Source organism: Maylandia zebra, linkage group LG12 (assembly GCF_041146795.1).
Source record: "Maylandia zebra isolate NMK-2024a linkage group LG12, Mzebra_GT3a, whole genome shotgun sequence".
NCBI classification, from domain to species: Eukaryota; Metazoa; Chordata; class Actinopteri; order Cichliformes; family Cichlidae; genus Maylandia; species Maylandia zebra.
The window spans coordinates 37,566,908-37,590,895 of NC_135178.1; the positions used below are offsets into that span (position 1 = coordinate 37,566,908).

Here is a 23,988-nt window from a genome sequence, read left to right on the forward strand (position 1 = left end):
GGTGACGCTCCTCAAGCACCGAGCTCCTCGTTAGCTAGATTTTTAACACATGCTGAATCAGCTCTTCCTCCGGTTGGTTTCCCCACCGTCCCTGCTGCCTTTATGAGGGACTTGGTTTGGATATCGATGACCACGGGATGATCTATTGGCCAATCTATCGATTTAAGTTTGACAGCAGCAGCTCGCTCGCTTGCAAACAAAAGACAACAACAAAAACAAAACCTTAATATGTGTTGATAAAAGAACTTAAAGGAACACTTTCCTCTGCTACAAATCAGGTGTTAGTCCCAGTCACCCCAAGACTGGAGGGTCCTCCTCCTATATTTGCTATGTAAGTAATTTTATTCCTTCCTCGGAGTCTCCACAGGATAAGCCCACTGCTCCACTCCTATAAGCATTTGTATCTTTCAGACAGCCAAATGTAATCTGGCACGCATTCTTGTGTTTCTTTGCAGCTCCGGAGCTAAATGAATTATGCTGCACAGCTCTGAAGAAATAAATATATGCATAAGAAGGTTGTCTAGTGTTTCAGAAGGCCCGCTCTGAATGGAGAGAGTACAACTGTAATTAAAGTTTTAACAGCTTTAATGCTGCTGTTGTGAAATGAAAAATAAGGCAGTGCTTTATTTAAAGTCCTCTCATTTGGTAAGAACCTATTTGGACCTTCCTCTATAACCACAGGGCTTTTAGCTAATGTTCTACTCAACTTTATAACGTGTTTCCATAAGTTATATGCTATGGAAATAACACTGAACACGGAGTTACTAGAGTGTCTAATCAGATCAGCTATTATATACATCATCCAGCCAATTATTAGACTCGTTTCATTCATCCCAAAAGGCCTGTTTGATGTGAATCACCTGTTTGATGCTATTTTTCCTGAATGGTTGTACAATGGAAAGATGAATTGCTGGTATATTAACTGTATGATACGTTATCTCAAACATGCAGCAAGTCTCTGGATGATCTCACCCGTCTCTGTAGTTGATCACTGTATCAATGATGGCGTTCATTTGCTTGGTGAGTTTGGGCGGGTTGGGGGACAGCTTCTCTGCTGGCGGTCGTCCACGTCTCTTCTTGGCCTTCGTGCCTCCGTCCTCTCTGCCGGAGTCCTTGTCCTGACGTCTTTTGCGTTTGCGCTTTTTCAGCCGGATCTCCTCCTCCATCTCCTCCAGGTTTCCATCTTCAATCGCCTAAAACGTGAAAAGAGCCACAGCGGAGCTGAGGTCAAACCTACAGCAAGGATCTCAACAATCAAAAACAATTCTCGTTGCAAAGATTCAGAGATTATCAGTGGTGCATGCTGTTACACTGTAGGACCAACAGTGTTTTCACATTGGGCAGGATGCACTGTGCTCTGAAACCCAGTATCATTAATGACTGTTTAATGATGATCTGTTGTGACCTGAAAAATGTCCGTTTTCCGAGACAACAGGAAGGAAAGCCACACAACTTGTTGTAGGTCGATGAAAAGTGTCAAAATGTTTGATTTGTTAAGTTTCCTCGGAGCAATCTAGGAGAAAAGCTCTTGATGTATTAAAGCACAGAGGTACAGAAAACCACGGCGAGAGGTTTTTGAAGGCCCAAGCTATGTAATCATTTTGGAGCAACATATGCTGCCAGACTGCAGAAACCTTTTTCAGGAAGACCCTGCTTATTTAAGCAAAACCATGCCAAACTGCATCCTTTGTGTTGCACCCCGCTATTCAATACCCATCAGCTGTTGGACCCTTTAATCATACAGCTTCATCTGTAAAATATTTACATACCCAGTGTGTCTTTTGTCCTGCCTCCCTCCCCTCATCCTTCAGCCTGGTTCACTTGGAAGCTTCTTCCTGTTGAAAGGAAGTTCTTCCTTCCCACTGTTGCCAAGTGCTCATAGAGGGCCGTGTGATTTGTTACTCTAGGTTCTTAACCTCACAACATAAAGTGCAGAGAGGCGATTGTTCTTTTGATTCACTGCAATCAATTCAACTGAATTTATATAAAATACAACTGAACTGAATAAAAGGTTTAGCCAAAGACTGCCTTTGGAAACAGGCCTGTTAATGTACACAACGTTCATATTTTGAAATCCACTCAGTACTTGTTGATATTTTATATGACTCAAACCATTTGAGTTGGGGGGTGCTTTGCTCCCTGACAAACGATTTCTATGATCATCACACCTCTAGCTTTGTTATATTGCTTAAAGGTTTAAGTCGTTTTCTTTTAATTAACGTTCGTCTGAAACTCAGTTGACAGTGTTTCAATATATTCTCACCTTGGCCTGAAACTTTCTTCTTTCTATTTTCGTTCTCCCACAGAACTGAGCTAAAGTCAATAAAACGGATCTGAGTTTGTCTCTCCAGGGAACATGTCACACTTTATTTGCTGAGTGTGAATCGGTGCCTTTAGCATCAAATCAAGCAAAACTACAGCATGCAGCCATAATGAGACTTAGGTTAAACTGTTACTTGCATATATATATATATATATTAGGGGTGCAACGATATTCGTATCGATATTGAACCGTTCGATACAGTGCTTTCGGTTCGGTACGCATATGTATCGAACAATACAACATTTGTAATTTATTTTATCAACTTTCCTTCTGACGATGCTGTCTGTGTTGAGCGCTCAGTGAATCTGTGTTCGACTACTCCGCCTAGGCTGCACTGTCGAGCGCAAATCCACTGAGCGCTCAACACAGACAGCATAGTCAGAAGGAAGAGCGCAGGGCAAGCTAGCGAGACAGAAGTTAAGCTCTGCTTGCAACAAGCAAATTGAACCTCATTCAGATCTGGCGTTTGGAATTATTTTGGTTTTCATGTGACGTATGACCCTGAAGGTAAGCGAGTCATGGACTAAAGTAAAACAGTATGTTGGATGTGCCATGCAATGCTCAATTATATTGGTGTGAACTAGTGTGCTAGCGCAGTTAGCTCGTTAACGTGTTGGCCGTCTAGCCCCTCTGTATAGGGTAGCTCGTTAACGGAGATTTGCCGTGTTGTGGCGTTAAGGTCATTTCAACGAGATTAACCTGAAAGCACTAGTGGGAACACAACGAATATGACTGCACATTTACGCCGACATCATCCTAGTGCAAAGACAAAAACAACAAGCATGCTACTAACTTTAGCCGAGTCATTTAGACAGCTGTTAGCACATGATTCTCCTTATGCTGCTGAGAATATAGCCCAGAAGAAGCGGATAGTATAGCTTTTATTTTGGAAAGAGACATTTCTATGTAATAAACTCTCTTTTCCAAAGATGAGTGATTCCTCAATCAGATACAGGGCTCGCAATATCGCTAGCCCGACGTCCCGGAGCTAGCGATCTTTCCAGTCGGGCTACCAAAATCTCTCTCTTCCCTGCCCGTCGGGCTATTGTACGAAAAATATATGTCAATGCTTTTGCATTCTTTCAGAAATGTAGCTGGGTAATTATGTCATTGGCATCGGTGAGCCACTGTCAATATGTGACATATTGAAATCGCGTTTGAATTTGCGCTTGTTTTTTTGCTTTCACTTTGCAATCGTGCGAACTGTGTATAGAGAGCGACAGCACTGATCTGTGAGTGATGATAATTTGTGCACCAATTCCTCTGACATCGTCTTATTAATCGTTAGCTTACTATGCAAACATGACAAGTGAAATCTCCTGCAGCTTAAACATGTGAGAGGTTGATCGCGCAGAGAATCGCTGAGCTTATGTGAGTGCGGCAGGATATATATTTCAGTTCTGCTGAGCCAAATAAGACAGGTCAGGGTGAAGAAGTGACAGCCAAAGAAAAGCTTACCACAAAACGGAGAAGTTATGACAAATCAGACTATAAGGCAAAAAGAAAGTGCAGCTTTATGGTTTCATGGACAAAAGAATTTCTGTGGCTGCAATATGATGAGCTAAATAACCAGGGCTGCACATAAGTGGTCCGCAGGTGCGCATTCGCTGTCAAAATAAAAAACACGCACAAGGGTTAGGGTTAAATTTAAAAACTGTACTTTTGAGTTAAAATATATATTTATAATTTTAATAAATGACAAATTAAAAATGCATGAACATTTTTTTGTATCGAAAAAATATCGAACCGTGACACCAAAGTATCGAACCGAACCGAACCGTGAATTTTGTGTATCGTTGCACCCCTAATATATATATATATATATATATATATATATATATATATATATATATATATATATACACATATGGATATACAAGATCCATAGAGGCTGGGGTCTATCACACCAGGCAAGACCCCAGGTGCAGGCTGTGTAAAGATGCCCCAGAGGCAATCCAGCACATAACAGCAGGGTGCAAGATGCTAGCAGGCAAGGCATACATGGAACGCCATAACCAAGTGGCCGGCATAGTGTACAGGAACATCTGTGCTGAGTACAACCTGGAAGTCCCGAGGTCAAAATGGGAGATGCCCCCAAGGGTGGTGGAGAATGACCGAGCTAAGATCCTGTGGGACTTCCAGATACAGACGGACAAAATGGTGGTGGCTAACCAACCGGACATAGTGGTGGTAGACAAACAGAAGAAGACGGCCGTAGTGATCGATGTAGTGGTTCCGAATGACAGCAATATCAGGAAGAAGGAACACGAGAAGCTGGAGAAATACCAAGGGCTCAGAGAAGAGCTCGAGAGGATGTGGAGGGTGAAGGTAACGGTGGTCCCCGTGGTAATCGGAGCACTAGGTGCGGTGACTCCCAAGCTAGGCGAGTGGCTCCAGCAGATCCCGGGAACAACATCGGAGATGTCTGTCCAGAAGAGCGCAGTCCTGGGAACAGCTAAGATACTGCGCAGGACCCTCAAGCTCCCAGGCCTCTGGTAGAGGACCCGAGCTTGAAGGATAAACCGCCCGCAGGGGCGTGCTGGGTGTTTTATATATACACATATATATATATATATATATATATATATATTATTAAAGAGTACTGTCATTAGTGAGGCACTTTTAACTTACCTGTCTGCTTTACAGTATTTCTAAAAATGCTGGCAGTGGCCAGTGCGACTCCTCAGCCTTCTTGTCGACACATCTATGGTATTAATTTGAAATTCTAAGTCACAACCTTGAGGCCGAGGTTACTGAGACTTCAAACTCCTACATCATTTTGTTCTCGAGTTATCGCATTCACAACATTTTCAGAAAACGTGACCTGCGGCGCGGGGTGAATCACATTTATCACCTATGATCGTATAATTAACTGCTGAGGTTCCAGGTGAAGCAGCAGGAAAAAAAACACAAAACCCTCTAACTTGGCTGCAGCGTGGAGACTGAGGCTGACATGATAACGAAACATGTTTTTACCCGCAGCCACTGTTTTTCAGTCAGCGTGTCGCTGTAGTCCACGTCCCGACGGCAGCGAGACCCTCGACCAAACATCTTCTCCTCCTCCTCTTCGTAGGTGAGCCGCTCCACTTCGGCGTCGTCTTTGATGATCCAAGAAGGCAGCTCGTCCTCCTCCATTAGGCGAGGCTTACGCTTTGGGTTCCTAGCATCCTCCCTGCGCCGGTCCATGTCCATGCGCTTAGACGGCAAGAACAGGAAACACACATCAGGTTAGAGTGAAACACACAACTCTGAATGCTTTAGGCTTACTGCACCAGTGGTGGCAACTTCAGTAACCCGAGCGACAGAATACGAGTTGAGTTTCTACTTAAACATATCGTGTATCGCGATACAGATAACAAATATCGCGATATTATATTGTCTTCATGTCGCCCAGCCCTCGACTGAATGAGAGGCTAATATGGAAAAAACAGCCATATTAGCCTCTCATTCATAGCTTCACTGCAGCATTTTGGATCAGCTGGAGGCTTTTAGGGAGTTTTTAGAGCTGCCAGGAAGTAATGTTGTGTTATGAGAGTTTGCAGAAGTCAGGAGAAGAAGGTATTTTTACATTTCACTTAGATTACAGTCACCAAAACAGAGCAGCTTTCTTGTGCAGATTAAACTGTGGAATCTATCTGAAGGTCTTTGTCTTGGTGCCCGCTGTAATAACAAGTTTTACAAACAGATGGCTGCTCAGTGGCTCGACTCGCTTCTAGGAAGAGTTAAGAGACCAATGAAAATCGCAGGAGGCCGAGCTTATGTGGTGAGAATCTAAAAAAAAAAAAGAAACATTAGAAATGTGATCTTAGTGATACGCTGAGCCAACACAGAGGACCATGATGAGTAGCAAAGAGTGAAACTGCTATGGGGTGTCCTCTGAATCACTCCAGATTCACACTCCCCGCATCAACTGGTCTTAAATTAATTTATCGTGCAAAAGGCAGCATCTGGCAGGGGACGGGCCTCAGTACAGGTGACATTTAACCACACAAACAGCCTTGACATGAACCTATAATCAATTTGTCTTACAGATGTGAAAGAACCAGCTTCTCTATTTTGGGTGAATTAATATTGTAACACCTGTCATTTCAACAATTTTACATTGAAATGGCAATTTTACTTTCAATCTCGCAATGATGTGTCATTATCTTACCATGAAGAGCTCAAATTCATCCTCATTGCGGGCTATCATCTGGTTCAGAGTTTCATCATCAGGCACCTCATCTTCCTCCTAAAATAGCAAAGGAGGCAGGTGTTAGCAGACAGTGTTCTTCACAAGTGAAACACAATCATCTCACGTTCAGCTCAAATCAAGTATGGTTTACAAATTTTAATCAGCCGCCACAGAAAATGAAACTAAAGCGATTACTAAACCCTGGAACAGGGCTCTAGACTAACTTTTTGCCACGGTTGCACGGTGCAACTGTGCTGGAATATTAAAAGGATGAATAACTCGTATCAAAGGAATCATCCGAGCCGGCAGTAGTTCTATTAAACCAAAGCATAATTTAACTGAAGACCAAATGTTCAGGGAAGAGTCATGTAAAAAATATAACACCTCATCTTCTTCCCCAAACGATGCTGTCTTGGAGGCAAACAACAACATATGGAAATACGATCCTACCTCGTTCTGCTCCTCGTGCTCCAAGATGGCCTGGAGAAAGACGCGGCGCTCGTGGCCCGACGACTTCTGGTCAAACATGCCGGCCTGGATGACCTTCTGATCAACGTTCAGTTTGTATTTGGCAGCAGCCAAGATTTTCTCTTCGACGCTGTTGACAGTGCAGAGACGAAGCACGCGCACCTCGTTCTGCTGGCCGATGCGGTGAGCCCGGTCCTGAGCCTGAAGGTCCTGCATCAACATAAAGGAGGCTGTTTTACATTAAAGCTGGAAAAAACTCTACTGAACCACTGAGACAACACGAATGACTGTCAGCCCGACAGCCAGGCTAACAGCACCGTCTCTGTTCCAACTGTACCAACTCTCCTGAAAACACCGGAAAAACTCAACAGTAGCACCTGACGCGATACCAAAGCCATCGCCTCCCACGGTCCACTCTGTGAAATTCATCTGGAGTCAAGCTGCGGGCTGCTTCACAACCCGATGCCATTTTAAAAATTAATCAATGATTCTCGCCAAAGTCAAAATGGATTAGTTGTCAACCCTGTCACAAATCAATGTAGTGGGGTATCAATAAGATATGAAGCCAGGCACAGTTCATCTGATTTGCATATCACTGGAAACCTTTGGAGCCAGAAAGCAAAGGGAAATAATTTATTTAATATTTTAGTCACTTAATTATTTGACTTTTTGTAAATTTGAGGTTTAATAAACTCCCGGCTGGCGCTGGACAAGCTAAAGCTGGAAAAAAAGAGCTACGTCCTCACTGGAAGAACCAAACACACCTTGAAAATGAAGATGAACTCTTTGTTCCAGTTACTGTATTATGGCGTCTTTTTCATGTGTTTGCTTCAACATACAGCACTGTGCAAAGGTTTTAGGCAGGTGTGAAAAACGCTGTAAACAAAGAACGCTTTCAGAAATATAAATGATTGTTTATTGGCCCCAAATGTGTTCTGCAGCAGGACAACGAGCCCAAGTATACAGCCAAAGTCATTAAGAACTATCTTCAGCATAAAGAAGATCAAGAAGTACTGGGAGCGATGGTACGGCCCCCACAGAGCATCTGGGGTTACATAAAGAGACAGGATGTGAGGACCATCTGTGGGTGGAACAACCGACCAGCTGAGTTCCTTCAAAACCTGTGTGCACGTGTACGTAGAAGAAGGCAAAGGGCGGTCCCGCCAAAGACTGATGTGATTTAGATTTCACTGCATTTTGTTCATTGATGAAAATAAATGATTAACACTTCCTTTAAAAAAAAGCAGCGTTCTTTGTTTACAGCATTTTTCTCACCTGCCTCAAACTTCTGCACAGGATTGTATGTATGGTTCTTATAATAGAGCTTGTTTCTTCCACCGAGTGCCCGTGAGCTCATTTCCAGATTGTTGCTGTTATTGTTGCTAGGCTACAGAATCATTTTGTTCGTTGTTAGATTGTAAACGATTGGCTGACGGCCAGGGACGCTTTCACTGACGTTCCTGCTTTTGATTGGCTGGTTAGAGGGCAGCAGTGGGTACAGCGGAGAAAGAACCTGATCTCTGTGGGATTTGTATAGAAAACAGGCACAGCCATCTTTTTACAACACAACACAGAAATATAAAATCCAGGTAAACGCACACTTAACAAAACAACCTGAAATATGGTCAAAGGAGCTTGCAAAGAAAAGTGTCTGGACTTCTTTAAGTTGCTTGAAGACGTTTCACCTCTCATCACACCCGAAACTCTGGCTGATTGGGACCCACACCCAGTTTCACACCTTGGCTCAGGAGATTAGAGGATCATCAGGGGTCCTTTTGTCCCTCTGTGGGGGGTTATTCCCACTAGGTTTATATCTGGGACTCTCCACCATTTGACCTTAGAACTGAAGAAGCTTCTCGGATGAGAGGTGAAACGTCTTCAAGCAACTTAAAGAAGTCCAGACGCTTTTCTTTGCAAGCTCCTTTGACTATGATGACCTGGATGACTGAGAACCTTCACAGACATACAACCTGAAATATGATCAACATCATACTGAGCACTTCAAACTCTGTAGTCATGGACCTGGTGAGGGTTCCAGTCACTGTCGAAGATGACCACAGTGTCAGCAGCCTGCAGGTTGAGGCCGAGGCCGCCAGCTCTGGTACTCAGGAGGAAGATGAAGTACTGAGAGCCTTCCTCATTGAATTTCTTCAGCAGTGCTGCTCGGTCCTCGGACTTGGTGGTTCCTGAAACACGAAATCTGTTTTTATTCTTTGAATTTTTATTTTACTATCTCATACAATTAATTATCAAATGAATCCTTAGATGCATTAAAGACATAAAACAAAGTAGGGCTGCTCGATTATGGCAAAAATGATAATCACGATTATTTTCACTGAAATTGAGATCTCGATTATTTGACGATATTTATTTAACAATAACAATGTATTGAATAATGACTTTCAAGATTGTCAAAAAATAATATAAAATAGTGTGCAAATACTGATAACAGTGCAAATGTTTGCAATATAAGAAATAAATGAAAAATGTAAACATCTATGTTTAGTGAACTTTGCAGTGTTGCTCTGTGGTGCAGCTACGACACCGTAGCAAAGTTTACACACTGTGTCTACTTGATCCACGTCTGACTCCGTGAACCATAATGTTTCCACACCACTGAAGTTTTTTTACCTCTTTTCAACCAACGGCAGTCACTCTCCTCTCCAAATAACTTCTGCTTAGCTTTCCGAGCTTCCCTCGGGTCCTCTTATTGTTGTGACGCGTGTTCGAAACGCAGAGCGGTGCGCTCGATTTGCCGCACGGAGCAGCGCGAGAGTAAAGCACAAGGGAGGTGCTAACCATCGGCTCAGTCATTTTTAATGATCGTTGAAAGCCCAGATCGTAATCGTGATTAAAATTCGATTAATTGAGCAGCCCTAAAACAAAGTAACCAAATACACACAGCAATGCAGAAACATCAAAAGGAAGTGAGACAATGAATAATAATCCATTTTCTAAAAGCAAAATGAGGCTGAACAGACATTCAAGAGAAACGGAGAGTGTATGAAAGAGATGCACATAACTTCAAAGAGTGTGACACACCACAGGCAAATAACATAACTGCATTAACAGGCCTGTTATGGTTTAGTATAATGAAGGGTCCGATCACCTGAACTGAACTATGTCGCTGTCATCTGTGGTACGGAATTAACTCCTAACAGGGATCCTTTAATATGTTCTGTTTCTGCTGATGTAGGCTAGAAACAAAAGGTTAAAAGACCTACATGGTGTAGGTCTTTTAACCGTTTGCATCATAAGAAACATCATCACTTTGTTTGAAGTCTGCATGAAGTTCTTCCTGTTGGTTTGCTCCAGCGTGTGTAAACTGCTCCTCATCTCAGACCAATCAAACTGTTTCAGAGGCGTCTCTAAAGGGCAAGTCCAGAGACGGGTCCAGAGTAAGGGGCTTACATCTTCATTTAGTTTGCTGTACTGTGCAGACAGTGGAAATGCTGAGCATCAAAATGATGTACTGCTTCAAACTGCAGACTGAAACTGTTAATGATTTGATGAGAACTCTTCACCACAAAACGCCAAGACAAAAATCACATCAGTGATTTACCGCCTTTCACATCCACGTCTGACCAAACGTATCTTATATATGTGGTTTGACCTTATAACAGCTTGTTTAGTTCCAGCTCACTGAGGCCGTTGGTGGCTTATGGGCATAAATGGGAAGTGGAAGGGCTATCCATAGATTCATTCTGGTTATTGCTTTAAATAACAGCCAAGTGTTTCTGCAGGACATCATGAAGTCACTGCAACACAGACCTTTCCTTTTAATGCAAATTAACACTTTCTAAATTTCAAGAATTTCCCTCAAAGTATGCAAGAGTGGTGCTTTCATCAGAGTGAGGAGGACGGACCTCAAACACCGAGACAGATGGACAGCCAAGCAGCATGGAGGCATAAAAAGACGAAGACAGAGTCACTGCAAGCTGGTGTGAAGCAGGACCGGCTGCACTGTGTTCTTTAGCACAGGAGTGTGTAATGTGCTTTTATATCTAACAAAGTAAGACAAAAGTATTGAACTTCTATTTTTTTAATTGGCCCAACTGTGACAGTCTTTCCGTTTGTGATGTTTTTGATGAAACGCTTTTTGTTTCCACTGCTGGGAAAAACAAATCTGCAGTAAGGCTAAAATCAAGACTGATACGCTATCGAGTTAAACGTCCTATTGTGTTTCAGTATGAGTCCCGGGGGAAAAAATCTATCAATCAATCAATCAATGACAGCTCCTCAGTGGATTCGGGTCTCTGCTGCCAGACCCAGCGGCTAATAACCCGTCTTTTGTTTGCGATGGCACGTGCGGGGATCTGGCTGTTGTTGAGTTACAACAAATTAAAATAGTCCTAATGGCAGAGGCAGGAAAGTTGTCCTTTAAACACCATATAATGTATTTAAAGGGCTCAATGCCCACAAATATACTGTGACTAATGCGCTGCGTTTCATTTACTGTTGGCCTTTCTAAACATGCTGCCCGTGACCGTTAGTTTGGTTCACATTTAATTCAAAAGCCATTTTTTAAGTTAAGTCAAGTGTTCTTCTAATAATTTCAGTGTTGCTCAAAATCCACGACTCAAAAACACATCACAGTGTAACAGCAAACCTCATTGACATCATCCTGCATCAACCATCAAGAATCGATTTTCATGCTTTGTTGTAAATCGCAGTGACAGCAGGTAACAACAAGACCCCCAAACAGAGGATGGTTTAGCAGGTGGTGGCCACAGATCGCTGCCCTCTCCTTATTCCTTGAATTATTTTTTTCTCTATGCTGCTTTTTGCCTGTTTTTTCCACTGCTGGTAGCGTGAGATAACCGCAGCCCAATTAAGTCCCACAGGCCGTCCAACTGCGCCAAGAGTGGCAAATCGATATGTGCCGTTATAAGAAGGTTTTTTTGGTGCTTCCCAGTACATTCTGAAGAATGTGGAAAAGACACCAGGACATCAACCCAGCAACAGGACTGGTATCTGCTCCTTTGTGTGAACACAAACAGGAAGAGCAAGCTAACAATACAAAGTGACCTCCAGCACGCTACTCATGCACATATCGGACCAAACCGCCAGAAACCAACTTCATGAGGTTGGCATGGGGCTCTAGTGTCCTTTAGTGGGACATGTGCTCACAGACAGCACTGTGTGGATCAACTCATTTGACCTGAGATCATCATGAGAACTGGCAGGTCTGGCAAAGCACCCCATTCTCTCCACAGATGCAAAACTGAGCCTGTGACAGATGTCAAAGAGTCTGGGGACGCCGTGGCGTGACCTTCATCCAGCATGAAGGGCAGTGGGTCAGTGGTGATTTGGGGAGGAAGTTTTTGGAGGGTTATTTAGACCTCCATATGCAGGCACTGGTACCCTGCCAGGGGATGAGCATCAACAACCGGTTCTTGTAGAGAAGCAGTTCCCGGTAAGTTTGATTCCTTGGAGTTGTTAATCTGTTTGCCTATCGATTTCGCTTACTGTGCTACAATCAGCTCAATCTAGTTCGTGTGCAGGAGAAGGAAAATGGTGGCTCACTCTGCACTGTATAGACCTTACTCTCTTATTCCACAAAAGGACAGAAGCATGATATTTAAGTGGAAACTGCATCCAGGACAGAAACAACTGCATCATGCTGCTAACACAACTTCAGCTCTTTGCTAGCACCTGCACAGATAGCATGCTAACGCTAAGCTAGCCAAGACCCCAGAGTGATCTTAAAGCTGAGAGAGTGCTGACTCCAGCTCCCAGCCAGACCCTGAACTTCAACAGGTAACAAACTGATGAGCCGTCAGGCTAAAGCCTGTGTTTCTATCTGTTCATGTTTCTAAAGTAGAATCACCATGACGATCACTTTGAAGTCTTTCTATAATGGTTTCCATCTTTGGTTTGTGTTCATACCTAAATACGAAGAGAAAAATCGTTCATTGTGTTGGTGTGTATGACAGTAACCTATAGGTCTAGATGGTTAAATGGTAATTATGAGACGATGTTTCATGTCATTTTAAGAAGAAACACAAAAGTAATGTAACAAATTCAGTAATGTACTGCATTACTTTTAAGAAAATGTTCCGTGCAATATGTGCAACAGTTACTTTTTTTAACGATGGCCCCAACACTGATCACATCAAAGAGGGGAAAACCTCAAACATGCACAAACATTTGATCCACAGCATTTAAGTGTTATGTTTTTGATATGCTGCTAGTGATGGTGGTGACTCAAAGCAGAACCAGTGAGAACCCAGTGAGGACTGATAAGGAATAGACTCCAGTGGGAAACGAGGACGTGACTCGAGAACCTTTGGGATCTATCAGTGAATCTGAACCCACCAAACAGCACCAGAGTTTACCCAGTGGCTCACTAATGCCCCAGGACACCACATGCCGTCTCATCGGTTGTCCGTCCAGATGTTGTCGAGAGTGCGTCCAGGCATGTGGGAGCAACTTTGATCAGCCTGAGATTTCAGCTTTTAACTCTGACATTTGGTGTGATTTTGAATCAAGTCGATCACTTTGTTCTCAGTAAATTAGACACAAAGAACATCCGTACAGATTTTCAGCTCGAGTATTCGTGCATTGAGTCCCATGTGTGACTTCCACGGTTCCTTTCATTTTCTTGAGCAGTGCAATAATCCAGCAGCTCTAGCACTCACCACAAGGTGCTTTACTGTCTCAGGTAAAGATACTACAACATTAATCCCCTCACTGCATATCAACAAAACAAAGACAGGATCTGATTCTGTTTCCATTCAGCTTCTTTCAGGACTTTAAAATATGCTGATTCTGCCTTTGTCCTGATTCACAGGCTCAGCTCAGGACACCTCAAACAGATGTGTGTGTGAGCTCACCATCAAGACGCAAGTACTGAAAGTTGCGGTATCCGAAATAGTCCTCCATGATTGTCATGAGAGTGGTCATCTGGCAGAACAGCAGCACTCTGTGGTTGGTGGCCTGGAGCTTCGGTAGGATGCGATCGAGGAGCTCAAACTTCCCAGATGCTCTATACAGATCAGGCCTGAGTGCAGATAGTAAAAACAAGAAATGGATCATAAACTTTTATTAATAGACTTTTAAAGCCTGCGTGGCATCTAGTGTGACAGCAGTGAATGGTTTCAAATTGGCCAATGAAAGCCTGACTCAGAGTCTGAACAACAGCTGAGGCAGCTCTGGGCTTTTGCATCATCTCTGTGAAAACATGTTCACTAAAGCTTTGAAGAACATTATGAAACATCCACACATTATCTGAGCTTTTTAATCTGTCCTCTGTCTCCTGGAACTTGAAGCTACTTTAATTTTTCTGTTTCTTCAGCGTGATTTGTTTATTAAACAGCTCCAATGGGTAATATGAGAATAAACAGCTGGATTTCTTTCAATATATTACCAAGACTGTGTTGTTAAAAACTCTGTCTCTGTCCATGGTTTGATTTCTTCACACGTGTGGATTCAAAAGCAGCTTTAGAAATATATTTACTCAGGAAATTGGTGACATGTTCGATCCTTATTTTCCCTGCTGTATGTCACTGAAACATCCTGCTCTGTTAATGAGCGTGTCACTGACCACAGGAGCTCCATGAAGAGAAATGCACTTCAATGACACACATCAGTTAAACCCAAACACACAGGCGCTGATGTTAATTCTGTTCGCATTTTTAAAAGCTTGCTGCTGCTTACAGCAGATATGAACAAGGACTTCTCAATAAATGAGTTTCTACAGTGGTTTTTATTATTCATCATGTTTTATGTGCACGATTCATCTTTTATTAAGTAGCTTCTATAATGTTTTATTTTCTCTTTGCCTTGAATCATACTTTTTTTTAAACTAAAAGACTTTTCTGTTTATCGTGAACTATTTTTAGTTCAAGATACCGAAGCGGAGCAAAACTTTAACACCTCACCTAAAGTGAACGTTCCCAGTTCATGCAGCAAATAAGGTGATACTCCACTGGACACCCCCCATTCAGGTATGTTGAGGTGAATCACTGGTGACACCTATGCTATTTAAAACAACGTCAGTAATATGTTTTATAACGAGCGTGACGAAGGCTGCAAATAATAAGGTTTCAATTTACGATGAGAGCTTCTCGAGCTTTAACCTTTTCAGACTTTACGCTCTTCTTTGCACGCCGTGGAACCTTCACTGTCTCCACAAAAATGGGACAAAAGCACGCCTGTTTTACTGGAATGTTTTGTAGTGAAAATCCTGCAAAATTATCGCTGTGCGATATGACCAACATCTCATATTCCCATATAAGACATTTATCGTCCAGACAACGATATAAATCACAAAAGTTTTACATTTTCTGTAAATTCTGTGAATCTCAGGCAGCTCGACTTGTTTTCAGCTGGGCGTCGTGTACCTGGAGTCGAGCGCTACATAAGTTGAAACGGCCGCAATTTCCTTTGTGAGCATTTATTGCACGCCGTGCTGCGGGGAAAAGCCTGTTCTGAGGTTTAGAGATCCTCGTGCCTGAAGCAGCATTAGGCGGCGAGCTTAACACTTCAAACTTTGACTCTCGCTCCAGCGCGCTGCATACCCCTTCCATGAAATCGGCGCTGTCTTTCACGTCGGGTTCACGTGTCCTGTTCCTGCAACACAGCAGGCTGTTTCTGGCATGTTCCAAAGCAAAGCTGCAATCTGTGATCTAAACGTGGACCCATTCTCACACGAGGGGTTTGAGGTGAACTGCCGCTGTGAATAATTGCTATCTGGTGCCAATTAGTGCCAAGCACAGCAGAGATGCAGCAATTATCTGACAGGTTGGCTTCTTGCATGTGAAACCTCGTCATCCTGAATTAGCAGTTAAATGATTATACACAAACTGACGAGCTCTATCACTGCACTCATGTAAACTGACGTAAACAATATTAATCATTCACTTTCATGTGTGGATTTTTTATCATTAATAAAGATGAAATTAAAAGCAAACGTTCATGGCAGGAAATCCTGAATCTCTGCAGAACTAAATATAGCAGTTAAGTGCTTAACGATGTCTGAGCATCAATATGAGCTTAAATCACTGTTAAATCTTTATTTTACTTATTTACTCAGCCCATGCACGAGCATCTACAGCACTGCCTTAAATCAAATGTGTTTTTCAAAGCACAAAACAGATCGATTGGCCACTGTATTATTATGTTTTCATAACAGTAACAGTGCAACAGTGAAGGACACGAGGTGTTTGATCGTACGACTTACCCACTGATGATGCCGTTCGGATAGCCCAAGTGCTCAGCAAAGGATTCCTGCAATGGAGAACATCAACTAGTCAAAGCAACACAGACAATTAAAATAAGTCCTATAAACGGCAAATATATGACTTCTTGTGAACATGTCACAAGATTTGCAACAACAGGCAGGTTTTAACCAGCTGATCTATCAGTTCTGTTTCTGTGTGGGGCCCTGAGAACATTAACAAACACAAGAACTAAACATCAATGAAAACCTTACTGTTTGATCACATTTACATGACTCTATCAGGACTTCAATCATGAGACTGAAGCAGTTACAGAGAGTCTGTTTGAATGAGCCTTTAAGGTTTTCAGCCTCTTGTGATGTTTCATCTGAGAACCGCCCCAGCATCCAAACAGATGGGCTCAAATGAGCGTCAGCCTCAAAGTCTACCAGCCTGATCAATTTCTGCAAACACCGCAAGCCATATGTTCTATTACTCCCTGCGAGAGCAAAGACGAGACGCTTAATGCTCTCCTGGCATCTGAGGAACTACTTTTACTTTTAAAGGCAATGTCCCAACAACATGAATCAGCTCGGCGTGGAACAAATATGGCTGATGTTGCCGTTAACTGTCATCACAAGCCAACACTTAGGAACTTTGGAAACAACCAATTTGTAGCAAATGTAACAGGACCAGGTGTTTAATGCTGGTGTTTGAGGTACGGTGAATCCTAGACTCCCCTCTAAAGCCACCGTGAAACAGCTCACTTGGAACAGCGGTAAAAACCAGGGGGACACAGATGTGATCAATGATCTGCTTCTCTGAGCTGAAACCTAAATATCACAATCCAGTAAATGTGCAACAGTTTGAAATCAACATAAAATACTCTAGCAAACAATCCCACACTCACTTCAATGTGCTGGAACATGTACGGGTGGTTGCAGATCTTCTTCAGCTGCATGATGGTGTTCATTAAGGTCTTTGCTCCACCTTTGCCCTGCAGAAATGTATGAGAGATAAAATGAGTAAAAAAGACCCAAACAGTCTGGATATGCTGATGCTACTAATCACCTACAAGACCTTATTTTAATTATTAACTATTTTTTAAAAACTTGTGGGAAGTGAAAACAAGGTGTGAACGAAGTTTTGACCGATCCAACATTTGTTTAAGGAACCACGTTCTGATTGATTTGGAGCTGTGTTTGCAGCCTCCTGAGGAGCAGAGCGGTGCCGACTCCGTCAGAACTCTGTGTTTGGTCTTTACCAACTCATGAAGGAAGGATTTCCTCAGCTTCTAAAATAAGTGGGGACAGTCAGCGTGCACTGGGCTGTTAGAGCTTTTTCAGTTAATAAAAGAAGATGAAAATCTGTCACGAAGCTCAATAAAGTCAAAAGGAGATTCAGATTCAGGAGGCATTTCTTGTCCCAGTTGCACCCGACCCCTAACGTACCTCCTGCGGGTGGTGGGCCATCAGGAGAATGGACCCACGTCCCTTTTCGGGCTGTGCCCGGCCGGGCCCCATGGACTAAGGCCCAGCCACCAGACGCTCACCCTCGGACACCCTCCCTGGGCCTGGCTCCAGGGCGGGGCCCCGGTAACCCCATCCCAGGCAGGATGAACTGTTCCCTTGATTGGGCTTCTGAATCGCCCTTTGTCTGGTCTCTCACCCAGGACCAACTTGCCATGGGAGACCCTGCCAGGGGGTAGAAGCCCCCGGACAACAAAGCTCCTGGGATCCCTGGGACACACAAACCCTCCACCACGATAAGGCAGCGATTCTCAGAGGGGCTCTTCCCCCCTTTACATGGTCATATTGATGAGCACAATCGTGACGCATCCATGGACAGCACATTGAAAAACTTCTTTACAACGTCTTGGACGTAGGTAACACTGACTAGTTTGTTTTGAACGCAGATCATGGGCAGAATATTCCCGCGAGTGCTTTGGTTAAAAGAAATTAAACTAAAGCTGGAAATTAAAATGTAGCTTCAGGAGTCAAATTAAATTTATAATATCCAATTAAATTATGCAAACATAGAAAATGTGCACTCAAAGAAAGTTCAAGGTCCTTCTAATGTCAAACAGCAGGCAAATCACTGCAGACTCTTCCCAAAGGCTTTGTCGACACACACAGACAGAACAAAGCGACACAGCGGAGCCACCGAGGAGCTGATGATCTACCTTCTTGTCTTTCTCTGAGCCGTCAGTGAGGAGGATGCCTTTCTGCATGTGGCGGTACAGAACCTTCTGTATGGCAGACATGTCACACTTTATGACATACTCCACCTGTGTGAACGACAACATAAATAATTAAATGAAACTCCAGCGGCACAGTGGTGTCTTTTCAATAGTGAGGCTGTTTGAGCCAAATCCACAATCCCCATCAGTCAGCTCAGCACTGACAAAATACACTAATGAGAATGAAAATAAAGGCGTAAAGAATAATACCAAAGAACGAGCTGTGAGGCTGTGCTTCAGCTTAGAAAGTCATCTCCTTCAAAATCTTTCATTCTTTTTAATAACTATGAATGGTCAGAAGAAGGCTACGGATAATTTCCTGTCATCAGTTAAGGTGTCTGGCTCTGGGTCACAACAGTTAAGCAATGCAACCGTAGAAGTTGATAACAATGTGTTTAGGTCACACAGACTACTTTATCTCCTTTTCTTCAATTACTTTCTGAAACCCCTCCGGCACAGTGTGGCCAGGAGCTCGATGCAGTACTTACAAACCTGCAGCTTCAATTACTTTGGAAAGCAGGAATGTTGCATCCAAGGTCAGCAAAGACTATCCCGTTCCTCAAAGTGTAAAAACAGCTGCATGTAACCTTGAAATCAGCTCAATAGGAGCGACTTACACATGCATTACATACAAACAGCAGTGCAGGTTTGGTGCACTGAGAACTCTGCAGCGTCCTAAATCAGCATTCAGTCGTGTTAACCTCACCTTCTCTGGCAGCTGAGACTCCACCTCTTTCTTCAGCCTGCGCAGGAGAAACGGGCGGAGCACTTTGTGCAGACGCCGGATGATCAAGATGGTTTCCTCCTCGTTTAAGTCAACCTGAACACGTCAGAAAGAGTGAGAGACGACGCCTCGCAGCTGTTTGTTTCATGCAGAGTGACGAGATTCCTACCTGCCGACATGCTGCTTTAAGCTAAACCGTCATTTAACCCAGAAGTAAAACTCTTAAGAGAAAGAAGCTCTTTTGCATGTGTTTCCTTGGCCAACTAAGGTTGTTATTATCACGCCATGTTCTGCATGGCGTGATAAACGAGAGCTCCTGGAAGAAACCCATGCTGGCACACAAAGAACATGCAAATTCCAGACAGAAGGGTCCGGCCTGTTTCCAACCACTGACTCACTCTGCTGCCATTATTACACATCACTTAAAAACTAATTGATGATAAGAAGCGTGCCTGAATCCACTTTTTCCTTAAGGGTGCCTTTTTAATTAAAAATTGTTATGTTTGGCCACGGTGCTTCTGTTGCACCCAGGGCACCAAATTGTTTTTCATGAACTAAAACAGCTACTACTAATGCAAGAAAGCAAAAATACGCTTTTAAATATTCTTTTCCTAAATCATGCAACGCTTGTACAGCTGGAAATGAGCAGAACAGGTTCCCTTTAGTAAAACCAAAACTTATTTTTCAGCTTAGAAATCATCTATAACTTTTAATTATATGCATCTAGAAAAGTAATATGAGACGAGCTGTATGTAATCTAAAGATGAAACGTTGAACTTGGTGGGAGCGGGCACTGCTACGGGGGATTTGAAAGTTTTGCCTACTCCCACATGAAAGGTGTCCACATGTTTGATATGACACGACCCCAAAGGGCTGTGTCCTCTCCTAGCATTGAACCGGGACCTTTGTCCAAACCGCAGTCCCATGACTGCTGAAACTGCAAACTGAGCACAGACAGATATCAGAGACCACTTCCATGCTGGCTACCGCTCGTTCAGCCTACTGCGCTCTGGAAGACGGTACAGAAGCATCGAAAGCAGTCGAAACCGCTTCTAAATGTAGAGACTTCTAAATGAGACTCACTGAACTTTCCAGGGGCAGGAAATAAAATTCCCCGTGGATACTCAGAATTACATCCAGAACACTTCCAGAGTCTTAATGCAGTGGGTATAAAAACATTCTCCCTTATGCATTTAAATAAGCCGTGTTAAATTTTAGATATAAATGACCTCCCTTTGCTTCCTTGCCAGGAGTAATGAAACATGTGACTGCTGCAAAGAAAAGCAGTGAGCTGAGGGGAACAGATGGAAGCAGCTCCATTTAACAGCTTTAAATGGGAAGTATTTCTGTGTTCAGTAAAAATCAGCCCATTGCAGGAAGAAAAGGCTGAAAATACAGTTTTTAAAAGGATTTCAGTTTTTACACAGAAGCTTTGGCATTTTCTGATAATGAATGATAATGTCTGTACTTATCACTTTAAAAGTTTTAAGTGGCCTTGATCCAAATGACATGAAGGACTTATTAACCATTTATGTGCCCGAGGTTCCTTCTGATGGTTCCTGCCCTGAGTGAGAGCACGACAGCAGCCAAACTGTAAAACTTCTTCAGTCTCTTTAATCACAGAGCTTTCAGAAATGATTCGTCTCTTTCTGATATCTCCTTTGTAAATTTATACTACATGACAACACAAAATGCATTATGTATTATTATTTGATCTACGAAGGTTAAAACTAATTATTAACTTGATTTGCAAAACCCAGACTTCAGCATCAGCCAGTGTTAGCTTAAAACTAAAACACTGGTAGTTCTCCTGGCACCTACCCTCTCTCCTGTCATGGCGAAGGGTGCGTTAAACCACTGCTCGAAGGTGCTGCAGCACTTGAAGATGGTGGGCAGCAGGAAGTTGAGCAGGGCCCACAGCTCGGGCAGCTTGTTCTGCAGAGGAGTCCCGGTGAGGAGCAGCCGACGGGGGGCCACGTAGTGCGTGTTCAGCACCTGTGTCAGTTTACAGTGGTGGTTCTTCATGCGGTGACCCTCGTCAACGATCATGTACTTCCAGCGAATCTGTAGGAGACACAAAACAGAACCCGAGTGCAAATTAGCATTTTAAATATTTCAGTTTGTGTCTCAGTCGTCACTGCAGGATTTTGATTTTGCACTTTGACGACCGTCAGGCTGCAGAATAATTCTAAATACAAACAAGCTTCTGACTCCGCCTTTTATTTAGCGTGTTTATGACACACGTTCTCATCTGACCTGATGAAATCTTTGTGCCCCCTGTCATATAATGTGTATTATGAGCACAAAAAAGCTGTAAAATGTCAATAAAACAGAATTCACTGATTGCAGATCTCATATTTTACTCACAACAGAACAGAGAAAACATATTACGTGTTTCAACTGAACAAATGCACAATTTTAGGTGAAACATTGGCTCATTTTGATTTTGATGGCAGCAACATCTGAAAAACAGTCCGAGTGGGAGCAACAAAAGGCCGGAAGCTTTCCTCCAGCTGCTGTGCTCCTCAGCTCCAGATGTTTGATGATGTGGGCTGATGTTAAAATAAGAGAGGATGCTGCACAGTGGCAAACTGTTGTTTTGGAGACATATTGCTGCCATCAGATACAAAATGAACAATTATTTCACTCGGTTTAAACATTTGATGTGTTTTCTGTGTTTTGTTGTGAATAAAATACAGTTTTGTAAGATTTGCACATCCCTGTGTTCTAGTTACATTTCACACAGGAGTCAGGTTTGTTCATCACAAGTAATAAAACTTGGTGTTATTGCAAAACTTTTATGTTAATAAAATACAATTACTGCCAGATGCACATATTTAACCTTTAAAAAGCCTCGAGTGAGAAAAACAAAAATCTGAATTTTAGCTGAAGATGAAAAGTTTGTTCATTAAAAACAACAAAATGTACAAAGTGCAAAAGCGAGTCAGTGAATAATGCACGATGCATGACTTATTCAACTGAAGAGATGAAAAGCAAAGTGAGGAAACATCTCTCAAATTACTGCATGAAACAAACAACAATCACAGTTCTGTCGCTTTTCCAGACTTTTTGCTGATTTGAGCTTCGGCAGCAGCGGTGGATGGAAGCTCACCATAATTTCCTTTTGCTCATTTTGTGGATATTTGTGATGGAGATGCTGCAACAGGGTTCACGTTAGGAAGCAGATTACAGATAGAAGAAAGAGGTTTGATCCTTTTCACCTTAGCCAGTATATGCTTGTCTTTGATGATGTATTCATAGGTGGTCAGCAAGACGTTGAACTTCCCGCTGCGGAGCTGAGGCACCAGCCCACGACGCAAAGCAGGGGTGCCCTAATATGTGGAGAGACAAAGAAGAGACAACGTTCTGTCGTAAAAAGCAGAAAATCTGAACATCTGTGATGTGAAAAAAGAGACTAGACTAAAAAACAGAGATTTGTCTCACCTTGTAAGCAATCTTAACCACAGACGGAGCCCATTTGTCAAGCTCATAGACCCAGTTAGACAAGGTCCTGAAAACAGCATTTAAATGTGGTCAGAATGTTTTTAGCAGTAAAGGCAGAGTCTTCAAAGACGACAGATTCATCAACACTTCATTTACAAAAACAACCAAAGAAACCATGAAAATGCACAAAAGCAGAGACGAGATGAGCTCTTGCTCAGTGGCACACTGGCACAAACTGCTGTGTGCTAAAAAACAGACAGTTTTAGGCTTTACTCCATATTTGCACACTATGCATATTCAAGAGCACATTACACACAGTGGCCTTGAGCAGCGAATTAAGCCTCCGCTCAGCTTCCATCACTTAGAAAGAAAAAGTGCTCTGCTCATTAATCATTAAAAAATAGGCTTGCTTCTAAAAACACAACCATTGTTCACTCTAATCTTCCAACACCTGCAGTTAGAAACCAACATTAAAAGGAATAACAATTAAAAAGCCGAGTGTTTTCCTGCACTCTGCACAAGGAGCACACTTTCATCAGCCTTAAACCACTTTGAATTTTCACCCTTGAACAACAGCACGCTGGTTTCCTGCTGTTTGTAAGTGAAAAACAATGAGGGGAATCACACACTTCATGAAGCTGGATCAGTAATCGGACATATTCCCACACTCTGAAAACAGTTTATTTCGACCACACCCCGTAAAGTCATCAGTTATTCACATTATCAGATATTATTTTGTAATGGACAACAATGCATTATGGGTTGTTTCTAGCCTTAATGTTGCACAGTTATAAAGTGTTCGTGAGGACTGTGTGAGCGGCCCCACACATGAAATAAATACAAGCCTCTCTACTCATCATTAAAACTGCCATCAAATAATTTGGCTCCTTTGACCCTATAATGAGATGCACACATGGCCTTGTACTAAAATTCAGCATCTTTATTCAGGCCAAAAACACACTCAGACATGCTAATTATCCTCCTGTGCTGTTTTAGCAGGTTAAAAAACTAAACTGTGGCAGAGGTGATGTCTTTGGCTCTGCAGCAGGGGAGCGGTGGTGCAGCAGGCGTAATCAGGTCTCTCCCTTTTTAGTGACGCCGGGAGCTGGTGACAAGCTGACTGATTGGACCGAAGACTGTGCTAAACCCAAAAAGTACTGTGAAAGCACAGTAAAGAAAAGAAAGCCATAACCAGAACACCGTGTGGTTTGAGGGGCGTGCAGGGTCACATAAACGTTATTGATGATGTAATGCCTCTGTCCTGCTGCAGTCTCTAGAGCAGTAATGTCATATCCAGGTGGTATCTCTCCCACAGGGCAAGCTTCCATTAGCAGTTAGCATGAACGTCACTGCTTTGGCTACATGAGATGTTCTGATTACTCAGAGCAATGATTCATTTCTCCTGCAGTTTAAATGTTGAATGACGAGCTGCACCCGTCCCTAGCGTACTCTCTC

The 23,988-nt window shown here is 42.8% G+C and overlaps 1 protein-coding gene across 1 annotated transcript in view; it reads right to left on the reverse strand.

Moving 5' to 3' along the window:
- smarca2 (SWI/SNF related BAF chromatin remodeling complex subunit ATPase 2) overlaps positions 1-23,988 on the reverse strand; it is a 59,419-nt gene that overhangs the window by 11,022 nt on the left and 24,409 nt on the right. Inside the window, exons 17-29 of the mRNA XM_014408140.4 lie at positions 22,534-22,600; positions 22,311-22,421; positions 20,911-21,153; positions 19,072-19,185; positions 18,309-18,413; positions 17,037-17,123; positions 16,150-16,196; positions 13,802-13,968; positions 8,988-9,151; positions 6,948-7,175; positions 6,477-6,554; positions 5,300-5,518; positions 973-1,193 (exon numbers count right to left, since the gene is read on the reverse strand). Of these exons, the coding sequence (XP_014263626.1) occupies positions 973-1,193; positions 5,300-5,518; positions 6,477-6,554; positions 6,948-7,175; positions 8,988-9,151; positions 13,802-13,968; positions 16,150-16,196; positions 17,037-17,123; positions 18,309-18,413; positions 19,072-19,185; positions 20,911-21,153; positions 22,311-22,421; positions 22,534-22,600 (1,851 nt within the window). The remainder of the gene's footprint in view (positions 1-972; positions 1,194-5,299; positions 5,519-6,476; positions 6,555-6,947; positions 7,176-8,987; positions 9,152-13,801; positions 13,969-16,149; positions 16,197-17,036; positions 17,124-18,308; positions 18,414-19,071; positions 19,186-20,910; positions 21,154-22,310; positions 22,422-22,533; positions 22,601-23,988) is intronic.